The sequence below is a fragment of the Chiloscyllium plagiosum genome, unplaced genomic scaffold, assembly GCF_037043375.1.
Source record: "Chiloscyllium plagiosum isolate Xiang-an unplaced genomic scaffold, Cpla_swu_hap1 HiC_scaffold_2, whole genome shotgun sequence".
Classification (NCBI taxonomy): domain Eukaryota; kingdom Metazoa; phylum Chordata; class Chondrichthyes; order Orectolobiformes; family Hemiscylliidae; genus Chiloscyllium; species Chiloscyllium plagiosum.
The window spans coordinates 22,360,102-22,382,235 of NW_028270140.1; the positions used below are offsets into that span (position 1 = coordinate 22,360,102).

Sequence of the window (22,134 nt, forward strand, 5' to 3'; positions counted from 1 at the left end):
CCAAGGTTTCTTTGTTCAGCAACACTCCCTAGGACTTACCATTAAGTCTTGCTAAGATTTGCTTTCCCAAAATGCAGCACATCGCATTGATCTAAATTAAACTGTATCTGCCACTTCTCATCCCATTGACCCATCTCATCAATATCCCATTGCAATCCAAGGTGACCTTCTTTGCTGTCCACTACACCTCCAATTTTGATGTCATCTGCAAACTTACTAACTATACCTCTTATGCTCACATCCAAATCATTTATGTAAATGATGAAAAGTAGTGGACCCAGCGCCGATCCTTGTGGCACTCCACTGGTCATAGGCCTCTAGCCTCAAGAACAACCCTCCACCACCACCCTCTGTCTTCTACCTTTGAGCCAGTTCTGTATCCAAATGGCTAGTTCTCCCTGTATTCAATGAGATCTAACCTTGCTAATCAGTCTCCCATGGGGAACCTTGTCGAACACCTTACTGAAGTCTATATAGATCACGTCTACTGCTCTGCCCTCATCAATCCTCTTTGTTACATCTTCAAAAAACTCAATCAAGTTAGTGAGACTTAATTTCCCACGCACAAAGACATATGAACTATCCCTAATCAGTCCTTGCCTTTCCAAATACATGTACATCCTGTCCCTCAGGATTCCCCCCAACAACTTGCCCACCACCAACATCAGGCTCAACAGTCTATAATTCTCTGACTTGTCCTTACCACCTTTCTTAAATAGTGGCACCACGTTAGCCAACCTCCAATCTTCCGGCACCTCACCTAATACTATCGATGATGCTCATATCTCAGCAAGGAGCCCAGCCATTACTTCCCTCACTTCCCATGGAGTTCTGGGGTACATGTGTGGTATTATCCACTTTTATGTTTCAAGACATCCAGCACTTCCTCCTCTATAATATGGACATTTTTCAAGTTGTCACCATCTATTTCCTTACATTCTATATCTTCCATATTCTTTTCCACAGTAAATACTGATGCAAAATACTTGTTTAGTATCTCCCCAATTTTCTGCGGCTCCACACAAAGGCCGCCTTGCTGATCTTTGAGGGGCCCTATTCTCTCGCTAGTTGCCCTTTTGTCCTTAATGTATTTGTAAAAATCCATTGGATTCGCCTTAATGCTATTTGCTAAAGTTATCTCATATTCCCTTTCTGCCCTTGTAAGTATACTCCTACTGACTTTATATTCTTCTAAGGATTCACTCGATCTATCCTGTCTATACCTGACATATGCTTCCTTACTTTTCTTAACCAAACCCTCAATTTCTTAAGTCACCCAGCATTCCATACACCTACCAGCCTTTCCTTTCACCCTAACAGGAATATACTGTCTTTGGACTCTCGAAATTTCATTTTTGAAGGCTTCCCATTTTCCAGCCGGCCCTTTATCTATGAACATCTGCCCCCAATCAGCTTTTGAAAGTTTTTTCCCAATACCGTCACAATTAGCCTGCCTCCAATTTAGAACTTCAACTTTTAGATCTGGTCTATCCTTTTCCATCACTATTTTAAATCTAATAGAAAACCAATTAACTTTGAAAGATTATAATATGAACAGTGAGAGGCCTGAGAAGGAAATCTAAGTTTCAGTGGGATAAACTCATGCAAAACCAGATACAAAAAGAAATAATAAAGAGGGAGACATTTTTCTTGAAGAGAAAGAAAAATGAGATAAGAAGGAATATTTCTTTTTAAAATAGAAAATTTCTACAATTAAAAGCTGAAAGAATGCAACCTCTCACTTGTAAAAGTTCATTTTCAAAGCCAAAGTAGTTTACTGGCATTAATTATACTTATATCATTAAAATTGTGCTTCAACTTGAACTGACAAAATTTAATTTTCTCTGGTCAGTATGTTTAGTTCATCTTGGCCATGTGGTTTAGTCAGCATTTTTCTATCTGCAAGAATTGATTGGAAGGCATCCTCAACAATTGGTGAGGTCAGATGAGATCATCTGCTATATTGCATCTGATGATTGAACAAGCTGATTCTGGAAAGGCAACGTCCACCACATGAACCAAAACTGAGCTTGCCCCTTGCCAGTGGTGTGGGATGAATCTTCATCTCACTCCATTTGCAGGTTCATGTTTGCCTTAGTGTTTCCAATACCACATTTCATTGCTGATCTACCATCCTTACCAAGCAATTTCACAGCAATCAATCCATATTAATAGAGAGCCAAGCTGTTAAACAAAGTTTCTATGAGACTAACATTGGAGTGACTCAATCCAGCCAATAGATTTTAGTTATCAGCCTTGAACTGTGCATTTTCACCTTGTCTGAACTTGCTGTGTCTTTATTCAACACTACAGCAACGCCTTTATAGTGCTGTTCATCATCTGCACAAATGTATCATCACTTTCAAAGTCACCACAATCTCCTCTTCTTTTTGTCAGGTATTTCCTGTTTGAAAATGTCAGGACCATTTTTTTATGTCATTAAAAGACTGCACCATAACTTAAACAGGAGCTTTCTTGTTTAGAAATAGGAAAGTTTTGTTTTGAATTAGTAATCTCATTTACTGATATAATTGATATTGACATTGTGTATCTGACAATTAAATGATGGATATCAAAGATTATTTTTATTACTTTTTTCCAGGCTTTGGCAATAGACAAATCATTCCAGCCATGGTCTGTTTTCTGGTATGTATAATACCAATTTTACTCAAAATGATTGCGCTGTGTTTTAACTATTTGTATTACAATGCTATGACTTTTGCTCAGTTATTTTGCTGAAATCTAAATAGGTGATAAATCATATTTGGGATAGCACAGCTTCCAGAGAGAATGGACTTGCATGCCCTTGGTTCTCACTGGATTCAATCTAAATTTAAACTTAAATGTAAAGACGTTTTATTCTGTGCTATAAATGATTTTTCCTCTGATTTTTAATTTGGTTCCTTGGGCCTGTGAGAGAGATGTTGATCCAATCCTGTGAGGACTGAGCTATCTCCTGGTACGTCGAAGTCTTGACAACTATCAAGGAACATTGACTTATACTCCTGTTACTTTGATCAAAAATACTTCCATCTCTTTTGTAGGTTTCATCACATTGCTCATGGTCTCACTCTGGCTATAACCTCAACCAGCCTTACAATTTTGTGACAAATCAGCTTTCCTCTAAATTTTAGCTTCTTGTTCCATCCCCAATTTCCTTCAGTCACCTAGCCATTCCATCTGCTGTTGGCTCTAAGCTCTGGAATTCTCTCCCTAAACCTCCAAATCATGTCAGATATGAAGGTTCTGCTTCAGGCTCCACTCCTCACTTGAGCACAAAAACCTGAACTAACACTCCAGTGCAGTAATAAAGCAGGGCTGCATTGTCAGATGTGCAGTTTTCTGGATAATGCATTAAAGTGACACTCCAGCTTACCTTTCTGACATGCATAAATGTCTGCATAGCAATACATTATACAAGAGCAGTGGATTACTCCTAGTTCAGTGGGAGAAAGTGATGTCTGCAGATGCTGGCGATCAGAGTTGAGAGTGTATTTCTGGAAAAATACAACAGGTCAGGTAGCATCCGAGAAGCAGGAGATGAAGGGCTGATGAAGAACTCCAGCCGGAAATGTCGATTCTCCTGCTCTTCAGATGCTGCCTGACCTGCTGTGCTTTTCCAGTAATACACTCTCAACTCTATTCTTGGTTCAGCGGCCAATATTTATCCCTTGGTGAACATCAACATTATTGGATCGTTGTCTTTGCAATCACGATGTGGCTTGACATCCTACATGACAAAGCAAGATAAAGATAAATTAAAGGTAAATTCACCATAGTTTTACCAAACCACAGGACTGCTTTAATTTGAAAGAGAGAGAGAGAGAGAGATGATCACACACCAAATGAAGGGAGAAATTGAAAAGAAGAATCTTTCAAGGTAACCTTAGCCAATGTGGGAATCAAATCTTAGAATCCCTACATTGTGGAAACAGGCCCTTCAGCTCAACAAGGCCATACCAAACTTCCGAAGAGTGTCCCACGCAAACCCATTACTCTACATTTACCCCTGACTAATGTACCTAACCTACACATCCTTGAACACTATGGGCTATTTAGCATGGCCCATTCACCTAATCTGCACATCTTTGGACTGTGGGAGGAAACCAGAGCACCCAAAAGAAACCCACACAGATGCAGGGAGAATGTGCAAACTCTACATAGACAGTCTTCCGAGGCAAGAATCAAACCCGGGTCCCTGGCACTATGAGGTAGCAGTGCTAACCACTGAGCCACCATGCTACTCATGCACATTGTTGATATTACTCTGTCTCACAAACCAGCCCTCCAGCCAAATATCACTGACCCTCAAAGTTACATTTGAAAAATACTTCATTGGCTGCAGGTTGCATCCTATCTGTCTTTCTTCTTTTACCACTCTACAGAGCTGCTACACGGATACTTCAGCATCAATTAGTTAGTTGGCTGCTTCAATATGTTGCATCACAGAGCAATAACACAACCTTCATCCCTGCAGTATCTGAGATAGTGCTTGGTGCCTGCATCTTGTGTTTTGGCCCATAATTACACCATGGCACATGCCATGATTAACAAGCTTTGGACACAAAGGAGATTCCATTAAAAAAAAGATAAAAGTAATGTATAAATGGAAGCTTTTGTTTTTGATATTTCTCTTCAATGTACATAGGTAATATTCAGTTTCTAGATGCAAAGAATGGGAACAGGACAGAAATCTGAAATTGGGCCTCTATCTTTTTTATTTCTGCCTGAATTCTCTCAAAGTTTGAAGTTGGCATGGGTGATATTACAATTCCTCCAACTGGCACAGACTACAAATAGATATGTAGTCAAGATGGACATCTACAATCATTGATTGTCCAAGTATGCCCATTTTCATGAAGATTCCAAGGAATTTGGTCAAGAAGAAGATACCCAGAAACATCCATTTGACTTTTGCAACTATGAGCGCCTAAGGGCAAAAGAATCAGAGGAGAACAGGCATTGAAAAAATGAAAGTCCAAACTGATAAGTTGTTTTCCCACTCAGCCCTTGACATCAGATGGCTGACATTGCATCTCCCAAACTCTGGGTAAAGATGCAATGTCAGGGAGGCAGCAGCACATTGAGATCAGGTTGGTGACTTTAATCACAAATCAAGGTGGATTCCAGTCAATTTCAACACTTAGGGTATATTAGTGTCGAGTTTTGAAGGAATTGGGTAGGACCATTGGGGCGCTGATCTACTTACTGGAATTCTGTTGTTGAATTTTTATCTGGAGATGGCAAAGTTGGTTTATTCTGTGATTCAGCACAGCATCCTCGATCAGCTTGTTGTAAGGTTGGAGGCACAAAGTGGCTGAGAACTCCCTGGGTCTGATGACTGAAACACTTATTGTTATGGATTAGATACAAAACCTGGCCCATGATGCTCCAGTAGTCCTCACTAAACACATGAATGGTAGCCTCCAGAATTGTGTTCTGTGCTTAATAACTCTGGAGATTTTCTTTGTCAGTCTGAAATATGTCAATCTTTCTAGATCATGAATTTCATGAAGAAATGGTGTTGCCCAAATTAACCTTTGTGGCTTTTCTTGAAGCACTTCCCTTTTTGACTCCTGTTATCAAAAACTTATGCAAAGCAGTTTCATAATTTCCTTTTACAAATTAATTGTTCATGATTTATGGACAGATCTGAAATCCATTTCAGAATCAAAACAATATTCAGCCTCTCTCTTTCTTGGTGTTATAACTTAGAAATTGTCTGCTGCTTTACAAATTTGCAGTGAGTGAGTTGAGTCGGAGAGACTATCTGATGGTGGGAGACTGCTCATTTTAAAGTATGTTTTCATTAAGATGTGTTTAGTTTACACACTTAGTTGAGTCATAACTCAATAGGGATCACACAAAATTTAAATGACCCTTCTGAGTTTTGGACAGTGCAGTTTGTCAGCAAATTAACCAGGTTTAATGCTTCACTTGTCCTTAATAAGTTATTTTCTAGAAAATGGTAAATATTTGATGGTGAACTTAAGACAGTAATGTAATTAAAAACAAAGGCATTAAAGAGTGAATGCTGTTGGATTTGCCACAGTCACATGTTGTGACAAGGCCAGTTGGGACCTTGACCTAACTGGAATTTGTTTCAATAATATTTCATGCAAGAGTTCTATTGCATCCATTTATTTTTGTACCAATAGATATTGGTACATTGCATGTGTATAATAATAGTGATCACACAAGAATCCACAACTGCAAACTTTGAATATAATGTAATGAGTGTATTAATATGCTTGTAGTTTGTCAATTAAATTCATCAGAAAATATACATGACCTCTGCATTTGGACTTCAGATCATGTTAGTTTAGACATCATGCATTAACTTCAAGTAGTTTGGATAAAGGGATAGGGAAAGGGAATGTCTTGTTAAATTTTGTTTACAGCATTCCTGCAAAATGCCGTGTGTTAAGAACACTATATATGGGTTGTATTTGTTTTGGAAGTGATAATGTGCCTCTGGTTGGTGCCAGATAAGGTGAATTGGTAATGGAATCTTTTCATTCCATTCATATGCAAGTCACAGTGTGATTCTTATTATTCATGCTTCTCACTCTCTTATCAATTCATAAAGTGATTTCACATGAACAGATGAGCATTGATAACAATACCTATCATCATCAGGCATAGACATTAGTACTTTTACAAGACTATTGCCTATCTTGTCATAAAACTTTCAGAAGCAAATATCCCATCATTGTGTAATTTTTTTTAAGTAAGAACAGAGTTTTAAAAAAACAAAATTCAGCTGAATTCCTAGCCATCATTTGGTCGTTTACCACCATTACCCTCTTCTCTTAGTTATCTCTCCTTACATCTATTGCATTATCATTTTTGAAGTGATGCCTCTATATTGGCTCAGGATGAAAGTAAGCCAAATACCTATAGGGTATCACATGACCACAGCTTCTCTGCTCTGTAAGATTTAAAGCATAGTTTGGGTCCAGAGATTACTCTGTCAAGTGTGTATTGGGTTAGATATAATTAAACATCCAGAAACTTTCAAGGAAATGGAATCCATGTGCTGCTTTTTATTTCATTGTGTAATGCAAAATGAAACGCGGTTCCTGAAAGCCACTAAAAGCTAACATACAAGATCAGTATAATAGGAAGGCAGATAGAATGTTGACCTTCATTTCCAGGGGAATAGAGAATAATATCAGCTTTGCTAAATCTATACAAGGCACTTGTCATATGCCCAGATGGAAAATTAATGGTGGGGAGGGTGGGGGGGAAGTGGCAGAGTTTGGAACAAATCCATTCCTACATCCAGGAACAGATCAGAAAGTCATCCACCTCACAGCCATAATGTGTTGTGTTTGGCTAAATTTCTAAACAATGCACCTCACAAAGGCATTTGACTACCAGTTCCAGTAATACTGACAGTGCCATGCGCACAGGTGTAGGCCATTTCAGAATTACACATAGGCTAACAAAGAAGACAGCATCAATTCAGATTGAGATAAGTCTGGTGCATTGGACCAAGAAGGAACTGTTTAGCATAGGAATATGGTGATGGGTTATGGGCTAGGGAATATAAGAAGTGAGGGCTACAAAGGGATTCAAAGGGAATGCCTTTGATGCTCAAGCAGAACTTCTTGATGACATTACTATTCCCTTCATTCAAACTGCTGGATAAATTTCTTCAAAAAACAGTCTGCTCACTCCTTCCCAGATACCCATATCATTGTACTATTATGTAGACAATTTAAAATTGACATCAATTGAGTGGTTAACAAATTGAATTTGTTATTTATTAATGTATGGTGAGAGACTGTCGATTTCAGCACCCTCCACTCTTATACGATATCACTGGGCCTGAAAATGGGTAGGAAGTTGATGGGCTAGCCACCCAGCCTGTATGAGATGCATGGGGTTCTCTTATGGCACTGTGGTATTATCTCTACCTCTGAACCAAAAGGCCTAGGTTTCCGGTCCCACCTACTCCAGAGGTATGCGATAACATCACTGAACAGGTTGATTAAAAGTTTCTATATTATGTGCTTACCTGCCAAAAACTTTGCCAGGAGACATGTAATATCTAAGCCATGATTCCATAAAGACTGTTGACCTTTGCTCCCAAATGCGAGTTGTCAATCTTTTTTAGGTACCATACCATTCTTTACAGAGGTGCCTTCCAATATGTTTGTTACTGATTTCTTTTAATTCTACGAAGCATCACAACTAAGTCTAAATTTACAGGCAAGCACTTTCCGAAACAACCCAAATAAATGTCAGAGTGGCAGGTTTCCCTGCTGTAAGTCAAATGTGATGCTGCTAATTTTTGGAAACCTTTTCTGAATCAAGTTAGGATCAAAAGCCTTTCTGATTTTTGCGTGAGCCACTCACTGCTTCAGCAAACTGAATATTGAGAAGTCAATATGAGAATAAGTTGTAATTCAAGTTATAATGCTTGTACAAATGAACAGATTCAAATCCCTCACACCAATTTTCCACAAATTTAACAGATTGTTATATTTACACTGTTGTAACATTCAACATGCTGGCGACTTTAAGATGTTGTGAAAATGCCAAGGGAAATTAAATTGAATTTCGATCAACTGTTGCTAACAGAAGCAGGGTCGAATTTATGATGAAAAGCACGAGGTTAATTTCTAACGTTCTGGAAATATGATTTGCTGCTTTTATGAACTAAGCATTTGGACCAGTCCCAGAGGCAATTATTAGTTGACAGATGTTGCTGCCTCTTAGTCTTGTGTTAAATTGGTTCATTGCCTCAGAGAAATACCAATTTTGGGGGGAACATATTTATTTAAAATGATTATGCAGGATAAGCAGATTAATAAAAAGCTTACTACTATATATCACAACAGTATATCAAGTAAGTGTTACATTCAGAAATCAAATACATCGCTATTGGTTTGATTACTCTCTGAATAAGTACAGAGTTTATTACATTGCCCTTTTTAATGAAAATTGCAGGGTGAAATTGGTCAATGGCAAAAACACCACAGAGATCAAAGCTAATTAGCACCGTATTTTCCATATCAATCTATTTTACATTTCAATCCATTTTACATTTCAGTCTGTTTTATATTTCAGTCCATTATACCCTCTGCCCCATTTCAAAAAGGGACTGCCAATACGCTTTCAGCTGACATTCAATACTTTTACACCTTGAACTTTAAAATGAATTAAAATAGATCGAAGTGGCCCTTAGTTTCAAAACGTAATACAATGTGAAGTATCAGGCCACCATTTACTGCAAATATTGTGTAATGTTCAGGATGTGAGTGAGTAGAACAGGCAATCCCTATGTTAACAACAAAATACTTTTAAAAGCATATTTTATTATCCTACTTCATAATATTAACTAAGACGGAAACATTTTAGACCCTAATCATGAAGGATGAATGAGGACACAATCTTCCTCAAGTGAAAAAAAACCTAACTAAAATATGCCTGATCTGAGAGTGATTGAACTCCAGAATTAAGATTTTTTCAATTCCTCATCAGGAAAAACATTTTTTACCTTGAAGTGCACAAAATCCTCACTATCATTGAATAGGGATGAAAGAAATTAGAAAGTCACTTTGTCGTAATTGATATGTTATTGTGGTTAATGAAAGTGTGCCCTGGTTACTTTAATAATTGAACTTTCCATACATAGGTACTGAGTCCAGGGAGCTGCCAATCAGAGATGAAATGGAATCATAAAAGCTCTGATCTGCCACCTCTCTTTGTTATACTTGTGCATTTCCCACTGAGTGACACTACAGTAATATCACATTGCCCCTCTGAACTGAGGAATGAGACATGGTACAAGGAACACTAAAGGGAGGAGGAACGTATAGTTCAGAAAGAATGAGAAGAATTTTGCATTTTACTGCTATAACTTATAACTGCATTAATTTAGTAAGCTAAACTTCCCTTGTCTGATATTTTAAGTCAGACTTTGATGGTCAACATCTTTATTAAAATACTGAACAAAGGCTTGTGTACAAATGCATTCACACATTCATTGCCAAGATCCTACACCCCAATTTCAATTCATTACACAGATAATTGTTTGCAGAATATTAAGTTTAATAAAACACTTTTGAGATGGAAAGCTTTTGCCCTGAATTTTAATCAGAGTGGTGCATTGAAACTTAGTTTATGTGATAAATTTCGCTCTAACTTAAAAAATCAACCAGGGCTTAATGTAATGTAAAAAGCATTTCCACTTTCAGGTTTGAAGATATTTGATTCACTGCTATAATGGGTTCCTGGGATCTGGAGCCCATTTGCAATGAAGTTCCAATTCAGTCACTCTGGAGGGAAGCTGACAATTTTGCTCTGATGATGACTCATCCGGTTTCTGACACATTGCTACTTGAATAGAATCTCTAATATCACAGGACAGAGTGAATGAAAGAGGAAGCCAACCCTTCCAGAGTGGCTATTACTGTGAAATTATCTGGGTTGGGCAGGTCATCAAGTTATAGATCAATATGCCCCTCACAGATTATTAATGTAAGGCCATAACAATTCTTTTCCGCTAGAAAATTCTTTTAGATTCAATATGAAGAAAACACTTCCAAATGACAAAAGAAAAAAATGGTCAAACTCTTCTTAAATTTAAAATTGTTGTTCAATCAGTAACACGAATAAAAACAGATAGTGAAAGAACTATCTAACACGTAATAAATAATAACACAATGTCTGTGGAATAACTGAATACCTCAATAAAAAGTTTGCTGATTCCTTGTCTGGAAAAACTGTTCTGATGCAAAGAAGAAAACAACATTGGTGGATTGAAATTGAATTTTATTTCTGGTTTCATGCAAAATACTGACCGTGCAAACGCACACATTAGGAGCAAGAATAGGTCGCTCAAGTCTCAACAGTAATTCAATTACTTGCAGTGTGGAAACAGGTCCTTCGGCTCAACAAGTCCACACCGACCTGCCGAAGCGCACTCACCCAGACCCCTACACCTAACACTACAGGCAATTTAGCATGGCCAATTCACCTAACCTGCACATTTTTGGACTGTGGGAGGAAACCGGAGCACCCAGAGGAAACCCACGCAGACACAGGGAGAATGTGCAAACTCCACGCAGTCAGTCGCCTGAGACAGGAATTGAACCCGGGTCTCTGGCGCTGTGAGGCAGCAGTGCTAACTACTGTGTCACTGTGCCGCCCAAATCTGTGGTAAAGTATTGCATAGTTTTATTACCCTCAGAAGAAATTCCACTTCATCCCTAAATGCCCTTATTCTGAGAATTTACACCCTGGTTCTAGACTTTCAGAGAGGGGAAACAACCTTTTCTTAGAGTCTTAGAATAGAATCATAGAATCCCTACAGTGTGGAAACAGGCCATTTGACCCAACAAGTCCACACCAACGACACCCCCTCCACCCCCTCCCCGAAGAATATCCCAACCAAATTCATTCCCCTATCCGACTACTCTACATTTCCCCCGTCTAATGTACCTAGCCTACACATGTCCGAACACTATGGGCAATTTAGCATGGCCAATTCACCTAACCTGTACATCTTTGGACTGTGGGAAGAAATTGGAGCACCTGGAGGAAACCCCCGCAGACACGGGGAGAACGTGCAAACTCCACGCAGATAGTCACCCGAGGCTAGAATCGAATCCAGGTCCCTGGCACAGTGAGGCAGCAGCACTAACCACAAAGTCACTGTGCCATCCATTTTCAGATATATTCTGTCAAATCTCCAAATAAGATTTTATATTTCAGTAAGGTTACATCTACATTCTTCTACATTCTAATGAAAACAGGACAAATCAACTCAACTCCTCTTCCTAAGATAGCTCTTCCATATCTGGTATCACCTGAGTGAATCTTTTATGGACTGCCTCTGTTAGCAATGCCTGCTTTAAAGAGACACAAAATGGTTGACCAACTGATTCAAAAAGCCTGTTTCAGCAATTAACTGAAACAATCAGTGGCTCATTGGTTAGCACTGCTGCCTCACAGCACCAGGTCCCACGTTCAAGCCTCGGGTGACTGCTTGTGTGGAGTTTGCACATTCTGCCTGTGTCTGCGTGGGTTTTCTCTGGGTGCTACGGGTTCCTCCCACAGTCCAAAGATGAGCAGGCCAGGTGAATTGGCAATGCCAAATTGCCCCATAGTGTGAGGTCAATTAGTCAGAGGGAAATGGGTCTCGGTGGGTTACTCCTCGGAGAGTCAGTGTGGACAGGTTGGGCTGAAGGGCCTGTTTCCACACTGTAGGGAATCTGATCTAATCAAATAGTGCCTTTGAGAAGGGGTATTTCGAGGCAAAAGGAAGCATTATCTGAACAGCAAGATTACAAGGAATAAGACAGACTTGATAAGGAAATAGCTGAAAATGTGTTGCTGGAAAAGCGCAGCAGGTCAGGCAGCATCCAGGGAACAGGAGAATCGACGTTTCGGGCATAAGCCCTTCTTCAGGAATATGCCTGAAACGTCGATTCTCCTGTTCCCTGGATGCTGCCTGACCTGCTGCGCTTTTCCAGCAACACATTTTCAGCTCTGATCTCCAGCATCTGCAGACCTCACTTTCTCCTTGATAAGGAAATATTCAATGATGAACAGTTCAAAGATTTTTAATGAACACAGATGAAATGATGGAATTGTGACTTGTAAAAAACTTTGAAGGATCACTAAACTACAGCAAGTAATTAATTCCAGTCTCATTAAGGAAAGGATGTGTTCAGCCATAAAAACAGCAGCTAAACTTGTATCACACCAATTAGCTATTTCCTTGAAATTATTTACAATTTTAAGCAACAGGTTCTAGTTAAAGATTTTTCAAATAATCACAGAGATAGGTTTCAACATAATTATAAAACTTTGTAATAAAATTAATACTGTGACTAACTTTTTTATATAAGAGCAATGATAGAATTTGATAAAGATAGCAAGCGGAATACAATAAACAAGAGAATTCAAGCAATCCTTCGAGTTAATCAAGTCAGGGATATGACCAAAGGAGAATACCCAGTAACTTTGGAATGCAACATAGAAAGATCCCAAAGTCTAGAGATTGCAATGACTATTAGGCAGCATGAAAACCTAGGGCTGTGCATAGGAGTGTCCATCATTGATCAGGTGTTTCACAAGTTGGTTGTATAGAGAAAAGGGGAGGGCACATGAACCACTGTGTGTGATCATTATAACACAACATGTACAAAAATACTGTTTTTCACAGTAAAAGTCAGAGTGTGTGTTTGATCTCTCTTCTGATCTGAGCTATAGATTAAGAGAATGACTTGGTTCTCACTTCAAAGCCAGATTCATGACAGATCTTTTGGCCCTCACTCTGCATTAACCAGTCGTTGTTTGATTGAAAGTCTGTTGCGTGCCTGAATCCTGACTGCCTACAGAGTCTTTGTCCCCGGTCAGGTTGTTATGCTCCTACAGCCTCCAATGCCAGTTTTCTTAGATAAGGGGCCCAAAACTGTTTACTGTATACTATCTATAATCTGCTAGTGCTTTGTATTGTTTTAGCAAGCCTTCCACCATTTACACTCCATTCCATTTGAAATAAATGCTAAAATTCTATTTGCTTCCACTATTATCTACTGAACTTGAAGATTTTTGTGGTTTATTGGTGAAGACCCCCAATCCCTTTGTTCTCTGGCTTTCTGTAGTTTTTTTCCATGCTAATGATATTTAGCTTTTCCATTCTTCCTTCCAAAATGAATATACTCACATTATATTTCATCTGCCAAGATTGTGTCCGCTCACTTAATCTGTCTATATCCTTCTGTAGACTCTTAGTGTCATCCTCACCACATCTGACCATTTGCCAGGCGGCAGTTAGCACTGCTACCTCACAGTGCTAGGGACGCTGTTATTTTCCCAAATAAGCTTATTAGCCAATAGTTATTTGTTGCTTTTTTTTGTCTCCTTTTTTTCAGTAAAAGTGTAATATTGGCAGTTTTCCAGTCCTCTGGGAATTTACTACCTGGAAAATTACTACCAAGCCATCCAATATCTCTGTAGCTACCTCTTTTATTATCTAATTATGCACCCCATCACAGTCTTTAGCCCCATTAATTTCTCTTGCACTTTTCCTTAGTGATAATTATAGTTTTTTTCCTCCTCTCCCCCTTCTGAATATTTAGTAATTTTGCTATTTTGTTTAGTGTCTTCTACCATTAGCAAAAGTATTTATTCATGTCACAGCCATTTCCTGTTTAATCATTGTCATTCATCCAGTCTCTTTTTCAAAGGACTTACAATAATTTAAGCTTTTATCTTCCTTTTTTCCACTTAAAGAATCTCTTGCAGTCCATCTTGGTATTACTTTCAAGTTTATTCTCAAAATTTGTTTTCTCTGGCTTACCACTAATTGTTGCCAGGTTGTATTTTTTTTTCTTTCAATCTGATGCAGTCCTTAACTTACCCATAGTTCATGTATCCCCTTCCTACAGTCCTTCTTCCTCACTAGAATATGTCTTTGCTGTGAACTGTGAATTATTATCTTTTCCACATTTGCACTTAACCTTGATAACCTTTCATTCCCTGGTTTAATCTATCTTCCACTGCCATTTGAAGCAGAGAGCCTCACAAGTCTGTGAGAAAAAAAGTCTCCTCATCCTTGTCTTAAATAATTGACCCCTTATATTTAAAGAGTGACCCTAGTTCTAGGTTCTCCTACTAAAGAAAGCATCCACCTCATGTCATCCTCTCTAAGCACCTCATGAACTTATGTTTCAATCAAGTTGTCTCTTGCTCTTTTAATCTACAGTGGATACAAATCTACCTAGTCCAATCTTTCCTCGTATAAGTTAATTGTCTATTCCAGGTAATCCCTAAACTGATTCTAATACATTTGCATCCTCCCTCAAATAAGAAGAACAGTAGTCCATATAACACTCAGATGTTGTGTTCCCAATACCCTCTATAACTGAAGCAAAACCTCCCTGCATTAGTAATCAATCTCCCTTACAATAAATTATAACATTCTGTTAAATCTCCAAATTACTTGCCATACCTCCAAAATATCCTTCACAATCAATGCACTTGGATACTCAGATTCCTCTGTAATTTCTCACCATTTAGATAATGTTTCTTTTTTAGTCTTCCTGCCTGCCATGTAAATATTGTGAATCTCAGTAAATGAATTTTACAAGATTACTTCAGCAGAGTGTTAAATGTTGTGACAATGATTTATCTATCGCTGTAAAAAATCAGAGTTATTTTGTTCTTGCATTAAAAATGGAAGTTAGTTTTAAATTAAATTGTGATCTGTGCCACCAAATGATCCATTTGTATGGCTTTAATATGTACGCCATGTTGAAAAACAAAAATGAATATTCTCTCGGCTTATGGTCCAGGAGACATCGCTAAGTGGGTGAGTCAAAAATATCATCTTCGATCATTCATTTGTTTCAAACAAAGCATTTTTTTTATGATGCAGAAGTCTCAGCTTGGACAGTTACTTAAACCTATTATTCGTTTTAAAGAAAAAGGTATGGCCAATGCCAACGATAATGAATGATAAATATCCCTGCCTTTGAAATGGACCATAACTCATAGAAATGTATCCCAGAAATGTCAAGCAAAGCTATTAATCAGCTCTCAGCCCTCTCAATTCATTGCACAACCCAATTGAACCTTTTCTATCCGTAAAATGCTTAATTCTGCTTAATGTTACATGGTATTAGTTGCTAGTGGATCAGTTATTCAAACCAAATAGCAATTGCATCTTTCCCTTTAGGTCTGTGGAGCTGGAAATTATTTTACAAATGTTGCCTTAGTTCAGGTGCATAAAACAGGTCAGTGCAATTTTCATTCAATTGTTATTTACTGTCTGCTGTAATAAAATATTAGCTTCTATTCATTTAACAATTGCAACAAATTTTGATTTTTCATTCATTTAGCAAAATCTGAAACATTCTCTGTTTGGAATGGAGAGATTTACAAATGATCTTCACTTTTAAGATAAGGCATGCACAATTGCCAGTCCTGGTTCGGTGACTGTTCGAATAGCACTGACCACTGGGCCAGAAGGTTTAGGTTGAAGCCTGACTTCAAACATTTGAGCACATAGTGAAGGCTGACACTTCAGTGTAGTACTGTGAGAGCCTGCCCTGCCAAAACGTTTGTGGTTCACATTTTGCATTGAACTGAGGTCCCATCTCCCTTCATATTATACATATCTCATTCTGAAGAACAGCAGTCCTGTAGAAGTCCTCAACAATTTCTTCAATCAATATGATTAAAGCAGTTTGGACTGACAGTCATTGGAACAATGCAGATTGAAGTTGTCTGTCGCGATCATGCAGAATCCCAGAAGCAGTCAACTTTCTCAGAATTCCACGAGAAATTGAAGTTTTTGACTGGCAGTTCAGCTGCATCTGGAATCCTCCAACTGAATCTATGAAACAGATGGAGGAGTCTGCTTCTGATAAGATAATATTTAGCTGGAAAACATTAGATGATGAAAATCTGAATGTCCAACTCACCACCTCCCACAATCTCCTCAAAACTATTCATTTCCCAATACCACCTGAAGCCTTGACATCTCCCCCATCCCACTTCCAAACAGACCCCCACAACACAACACGGTTCCACCCATCACCCCGGGACCTCATACCAGCTCCATCACCACCTGCTTGAACTGCCAGGACCTGAAACCCACTCTCCACTCCACCTCCATTGCCAACGTGAACCCTAGGGATCTTACAGCACACACACAATGCCCCCTCCAATCTCAAAGACATTCCCTACCTGCTGACCCCAACATCCCTTTCCCCCACTGATGACAATCACATGCTTGTTGCTAACGCAGGCAACCACTGACTCCCCCATCCCCTGCAACTCCCATTAGACTCACCCACATCATCCTCCATTGCTGGAACAGACATCCCTTCCCTGCTGGATGAATAAACCCACCAGCTACCTGTCACCCCTCCCTACTCAACTCTGACCTACTCGAAACACAATATCACTTACATGGCACACTTGACCCTTTGCACTCTTATCCCATAGCTAACGCCATTCTAACCAAATACGCTTAGTATTTCACAGTAGCTGTCAAATTGTCAGCTGTGCCTTTAGGCGTTTAGATCTCAAAACAGGGTACATCATCTGCAAAAAGCTGGCATGGTTTGACTTCCCCTGACTCTCCTGCACTATGAAGGAACCATTTAGTTTCAGCCAGGCTCCACATGGCTGAAGGAGCTGGGATTAGAATTACTGGCTGGAGCTGAGAAGTTTAATCCTAAGAGAACAAAAAAGGAGCAGAGTGGCAATTTGACTGTGATTGTAACTCCTCGGAATATCCTGGCCTATCCATGTCTGTTCATGAGGTCGTACTGTAGATATATTGCCATATTTTTAGAATCCAATGGTGACTACAAGTCAAAAATGTGGGGGATTCATTTGTGGTGAAGTGCTTTCAAATTGGAAATGCATTCTTTAAGTATGCAAGCTATTTAACATAACATTGGTATTTTCTTTTCTTTCAGGCACAAGGTCTCATTTTGTAAGGCCCACATATAATCCCTTCACGTGGCTTTTCAAACTGGTCTCCTGCCCCAACTACACATATGAGGTAATGAAAGATTTTGTTATTTTGCTGTATCAAATCATTTAGCTGACAGCTACGTCTGAAAATTTTAAAAGAAAATTGTGCCAAAATCACACGCCTTCACAACATTAAAGATGATTAAATATATTAATAGAAATTTTTTCTTTCAAATTATCATTCAAACTTAATAGAAGCATATAAAGTGACAGGGTAGAATTATTGGCCCCAGATAACTCCTATTGCCCTAAAGTCCCATCTTTCCTCCCACCAGTTTTGAATACTAGTTTCTAGGTATTAAAAAGCAGTTTCACTATTTAAGCTGAACAAATATGAAAAACATAGTGTAAGCAACAAATGCATTGCCAAAATATTAGCAAGCAAATGCTTTAGAGGCAGGAGTGTGGTATAATCCATCGCTGAATACTGTATTCTTTTTGCAAGGAACATTGTGTGCTGGTATCTAAGGAAAAGATTGAGAAGTGTTGGTGGTTGTAAATCAACTTTAGGATTTATGTTCATTCATTTCATCTCATTTGTGCAGATGGGAACCTGGATTAGCTTCACCATTATGACCCAAACCCTTCCAGGTAAAACACAAAATTATTCATTTGTAGTGCAATAATTGAAAGCCATTTTCATGCAGACAAGATATACATGTACCAATAATGTCCTCTCTTTTCTTTTTAGTTGCTGTCTTTGCCCTCATGGTGTCTCTGCAGCTGATTTTCTGGGCTCAAAGGAAGCATTGCAAATACCAGAAAGATTTTAAAAATTATCCCAGCTGTAGAACAGCAATGATTCCATTGATACTGTAAGCTCCCAAAGTCAGTTGTCTTAAGCTGGACTTTACACAATAGTTAAAATAGATGACTGTGAAAGAATAGCCGATGTTACATCTCTCCTGATTGACTTCAATGAAATATAAAACTGGGGAAGAATTCAAGAGAGGGGCTACCACAGACCGCAGGAAACAGGAACAGTTTAAATTGTAGAAATGGAGCAACTTCATGAAACTCATGAAGAAGTTTTTTTTAAAGCAAGTTAGTGATAGAGCAGAAGAAATAATCCAGGAAATTATAGATTCACTGCTCACAGATAGCTCTTCCTCACCGTACACTGCTGGTTAGAATAGAATAGAACATTTATTGACAGGTGTACTTTACATGAAAAATACAGTGGAAATTTTAATTAGTCACCACACCACAGAAGTCATACATTAAAGAGAAAGTAAAATAAAGACAAAGGTAATCACAGTTCAGGTAACGGCCCCGGGGCTCGGCGAATGCCAATCAAGGAACGATGGACCGACATTCTGGGATGAGACTACCACTCTGGGCTGCTGGAATACTGAGACAGAAGTCTCCAAAGAAGACTAGACTGCACACTGGATCGCTGGAAGCCACCTCGCTGCTGGGTCAGGAGAAGCCTCCTGTTCCCCATCTGGCACTCCTCCAGATGCTTTATGCAATGACACAGACTTTATGTGGAGAATAATGTTATCGACGCTCATCAATTTATACAGAGAAAATTGACAGCAAATGTCAGCCTGTACACAAGCCACATGAGATATTGTACTCCTCCCCAGGATGCTCTGCAACAATCCTCATCAATAAATGCAGAAATAATTACAACAGAGTTGTAACTGGAGTTGACCTTGAGTTACCATTCCCATAAGTTTCTCACTAAAGAAGCCATAAAAATGGGAACTTATGCATTTAGGATCAATTTTGTTTTAATTGTATGATAATCGATAATTGCTCATAAATAAATCACCCACCTGGTCTTGAAAAATTAACTTTACAAGTAAAAGGTTCTTTTGAATTTGATTAAAATTGGAGAATTACAGAATTGGTATAAAAGTAATTCCTCCTGTATCTTTCCCTTTCCTAATCCTATTTGCCCTTCCCAATTTTTATTCCTACTTCTGTGCATGATTTAAATCTCTTTCTAGCAGTCACCCAGAAATGAGGAAGATTCTTGTTGTAAATACAATCTGCAACAATAGCTTCTGTGGACAGTTTTTTTTTAGCAAAAGGAAGCTGTTGTGCTGTCACTACCAAGTGATTCTTGCTGACCAAGAACTTCCCCAGCCCTTGCACATGTCATAGCTATAGAGGAAGGATTAACAGTTTGATAATCAGCCTCCTTCCATGGCCATCAAGTTCTGGGATGTGTTTCAAAATCAAAGCTTCTGGCTTCGAGGAGAGAGGTCATTGAGATATCAGCCCAGGCTAGTGACTGCTTATAAGGATCCTAAAGTCTCACCCACTGTCCATCTTTCCCTGTTTGCTATGCCTCATACCCCTCCATGCTTCCTTCACACCTCCCTTACCCAGCCATGCTGCAATGCTCCACCCTGTTTCCTCAATCCAGTTATGCTAATCCACCAACCTCCAAAGGACTTCACCAAACCCCATAACCATTCTCCCAAATTGTTCAAAAAATACATAACACTTGAGACTATGGTAATGTTGTGACAGCTTTGAGATGCAAATGAAACTGTCATAGTGTCATAGAATCATGGAGATGTACAGTACGGAGACAGACCCTTCAGTCCAATTCATCCATGCTGACCAGATATCCCAAACCAATCTAGTCTCATCTGCCAGCACCCGGTCCATATCCCTCCAGACCTTTCCTATTCATATACCCATCCAGATGCCTTTTAAATGTTGCAATTGTACCAGCCTCCACCACTTCCTCTGGCAGCTCATTCCATACATGTACCACCATCTGCATGAAGAAGTTGCCCCTCAGGTCTCTTTTATATCTTTTCCTTCTCACCCTAAACCTATGCCCTCTAGTCTGGACTCCCCCATGCCAGGGAAGAGACTTGGTCTATTTATCCTATCCATGCCTCTCATGATTTTATAAACCTCTATAAGATCACCCCTCAGCCACCCTAGACTTTTCAGCCTCTCCCTATAGCTCAAATCCTCCAACCATGGCAACATCCTTGTAAATCTCTTCCGAACCCTTTCACGTTTCACAACATCCTTCTGATAAGAAGAAGACCAGAATTATTCCCGAAACGTTGATCCTCCTGCTCCTCAGCTGCTGCCTGACCTGCTGTGCCTTCCCAGTACCACACTCATGACAGGGTTTCAGAACCAAGGGTTGCAATCCAAGTATACAGGATAAACCATTTCCAACTTAGATGAGAGGAAATTTATTGATCCAGAGAGTGGTAAGCCTGTGGAATTCACCATCACAGAAAGCAATCGAGTTGGATGTAGCTCTTGGGGCTAAAGGGATCAAAGGAAATGGGAGAGAAAAGTCAGGGACCGGCTAAGTTGGATAGTCGTTCATCATCATAATGAATGGCAGAGAAAACGTGAAGGGCTGAAAGTCCTTTTCCTGCTCCCATTTTCAAAGTTTCTATCCTCTCAGCTGCCCTAAAGTAATAATGCTTGCAGGCTCATATCTCACCTAGCATTCTCCCTCAATCCCCGAAAGCCAGATACCTTCCCACTTTCTGAGCTCACCAAGGCACCTGCTGACTCCTGACCCCAACATTTAGCTGCCCACTGGCCTCTTGAAAGTCTTCCTGAATTTATTTGACAGGAAATAACTAATAGGCTGTTCTTAGATCCCCAGTGAATGTGAATGATCTATCATAGAATCCTTTGTCATTTAGCCACCTTACCAGCAGTACAACTAACCACTGTTCTCTTCAGGTGGAGTCTAAATCTCTCTCCTGCCAATATCTATTGATCTTCAGCTCTTATCTATCTCCTTTGAACTCTGTTCAGTGAACTCTTTATTGTCCTGACCAATCAATTGGAAACCTTGCAATAAGCCGCACTCCTATTGAATTGACTTGTTGATATCTAAAATGTCTTAAAGATGAAGATGCACCAAATGTTACATTTCACAAAGGATGCTGGCTTGTTCTGTATAAAAGGAATGGATATATCAAGAAGATTTCATCACAAGAGGAACAAGACATTATATTGAAAGATCCTGAAGTCCCATTAATATATGTTTTCTGCCAAATATGTCTAATTATACGCCAAAAGTTTTACCGATCTATTTTAAACTTGCTTCAGTAATGTTTCATCAGATGTGAAAATAGGCGCATAGGTAAAGAAAGGTGTTTGGTGTGATTCTTTCCCCACTGATATTTGGCTGGACTTGAGCATATGTGCATTCTTACAAACAAGTTTATGGCATTTTCAAAGAGATCAAAACTCGCTTATTCTTAAAATTTGTAAACAAATATCACTAAAAGATATTAATCTCTGATCACTAAGGTCTCATTCAATTTAATGTCACTCTTCTGGCAATTTTAAAATCAGAAACCAATAATTTGCCCATTGAACCATATTCAACCTCTCAAAGCGCAATTATAATTTGGTCAAGCTTTTGAATCAATTATTTTTGTGAAGCCCAAGACTGCCCTATAATTGACTGGGCCATTTAATTCCAAACAGTACTGCTAGCAATAAATCAGTATTGACTAATGGTGTTATCTGTCCATAATTCCAGTGGATGTTCCCTTTGTGTCATCTAGTCCCCTCATTAACATATTGTGTTAGCTGCACCAGACACTAAGTGTATCTACTATCATGGATGTAACTCTATTAACATTGCTAAACGCAGGCAAGGAATAGATGATC

At 39.0% G+C, this 22,134-nt stretch overlaps 1 protein-coding gene across 2 annotated transcripts in view; it reads left to right on the forward strand.

The window, feature by feature from the left end:
- Positions 1-21,916, forward strand: part of LOC122563775 (trans-2,3-enoyl-CoA reductase-like) — a 143,093-nt gene extending 121,177 nt beyond the window's left edge. Inside the window, exons 8-12 of one of the 2 annotated variants that reach the window (XM_043717998.2) lie at positions 2,603-2,646; positions 15,701-15,758; positions 17,454-17,539; positions 18,057-18,102; positions 18,203-21,914. In XM_043717998.2, coding sequence (XP_043573933.1) covers positions 2,603-2,646; positions 15,701-15,758; positions 17,454-17,539; positions 18,057-18,102; positions 18,203-18,330 — 362 coding nt within the window. In that variant the 3' untranslated portion in view covers positions 18,331-21,914. Of the gene's footprint in view, positions 1-2,602; positions 2,647-15,700; positions 15,759-17,453; positions 17,540-18,056; positions 18,103-18,202 lie in introns of both variants that reach the window. The other variant, XM_043718005.2, reaches the window with a different exon arrangement.
- Positions 21,917-22,134: the final 218 nt, after the last annotated feature.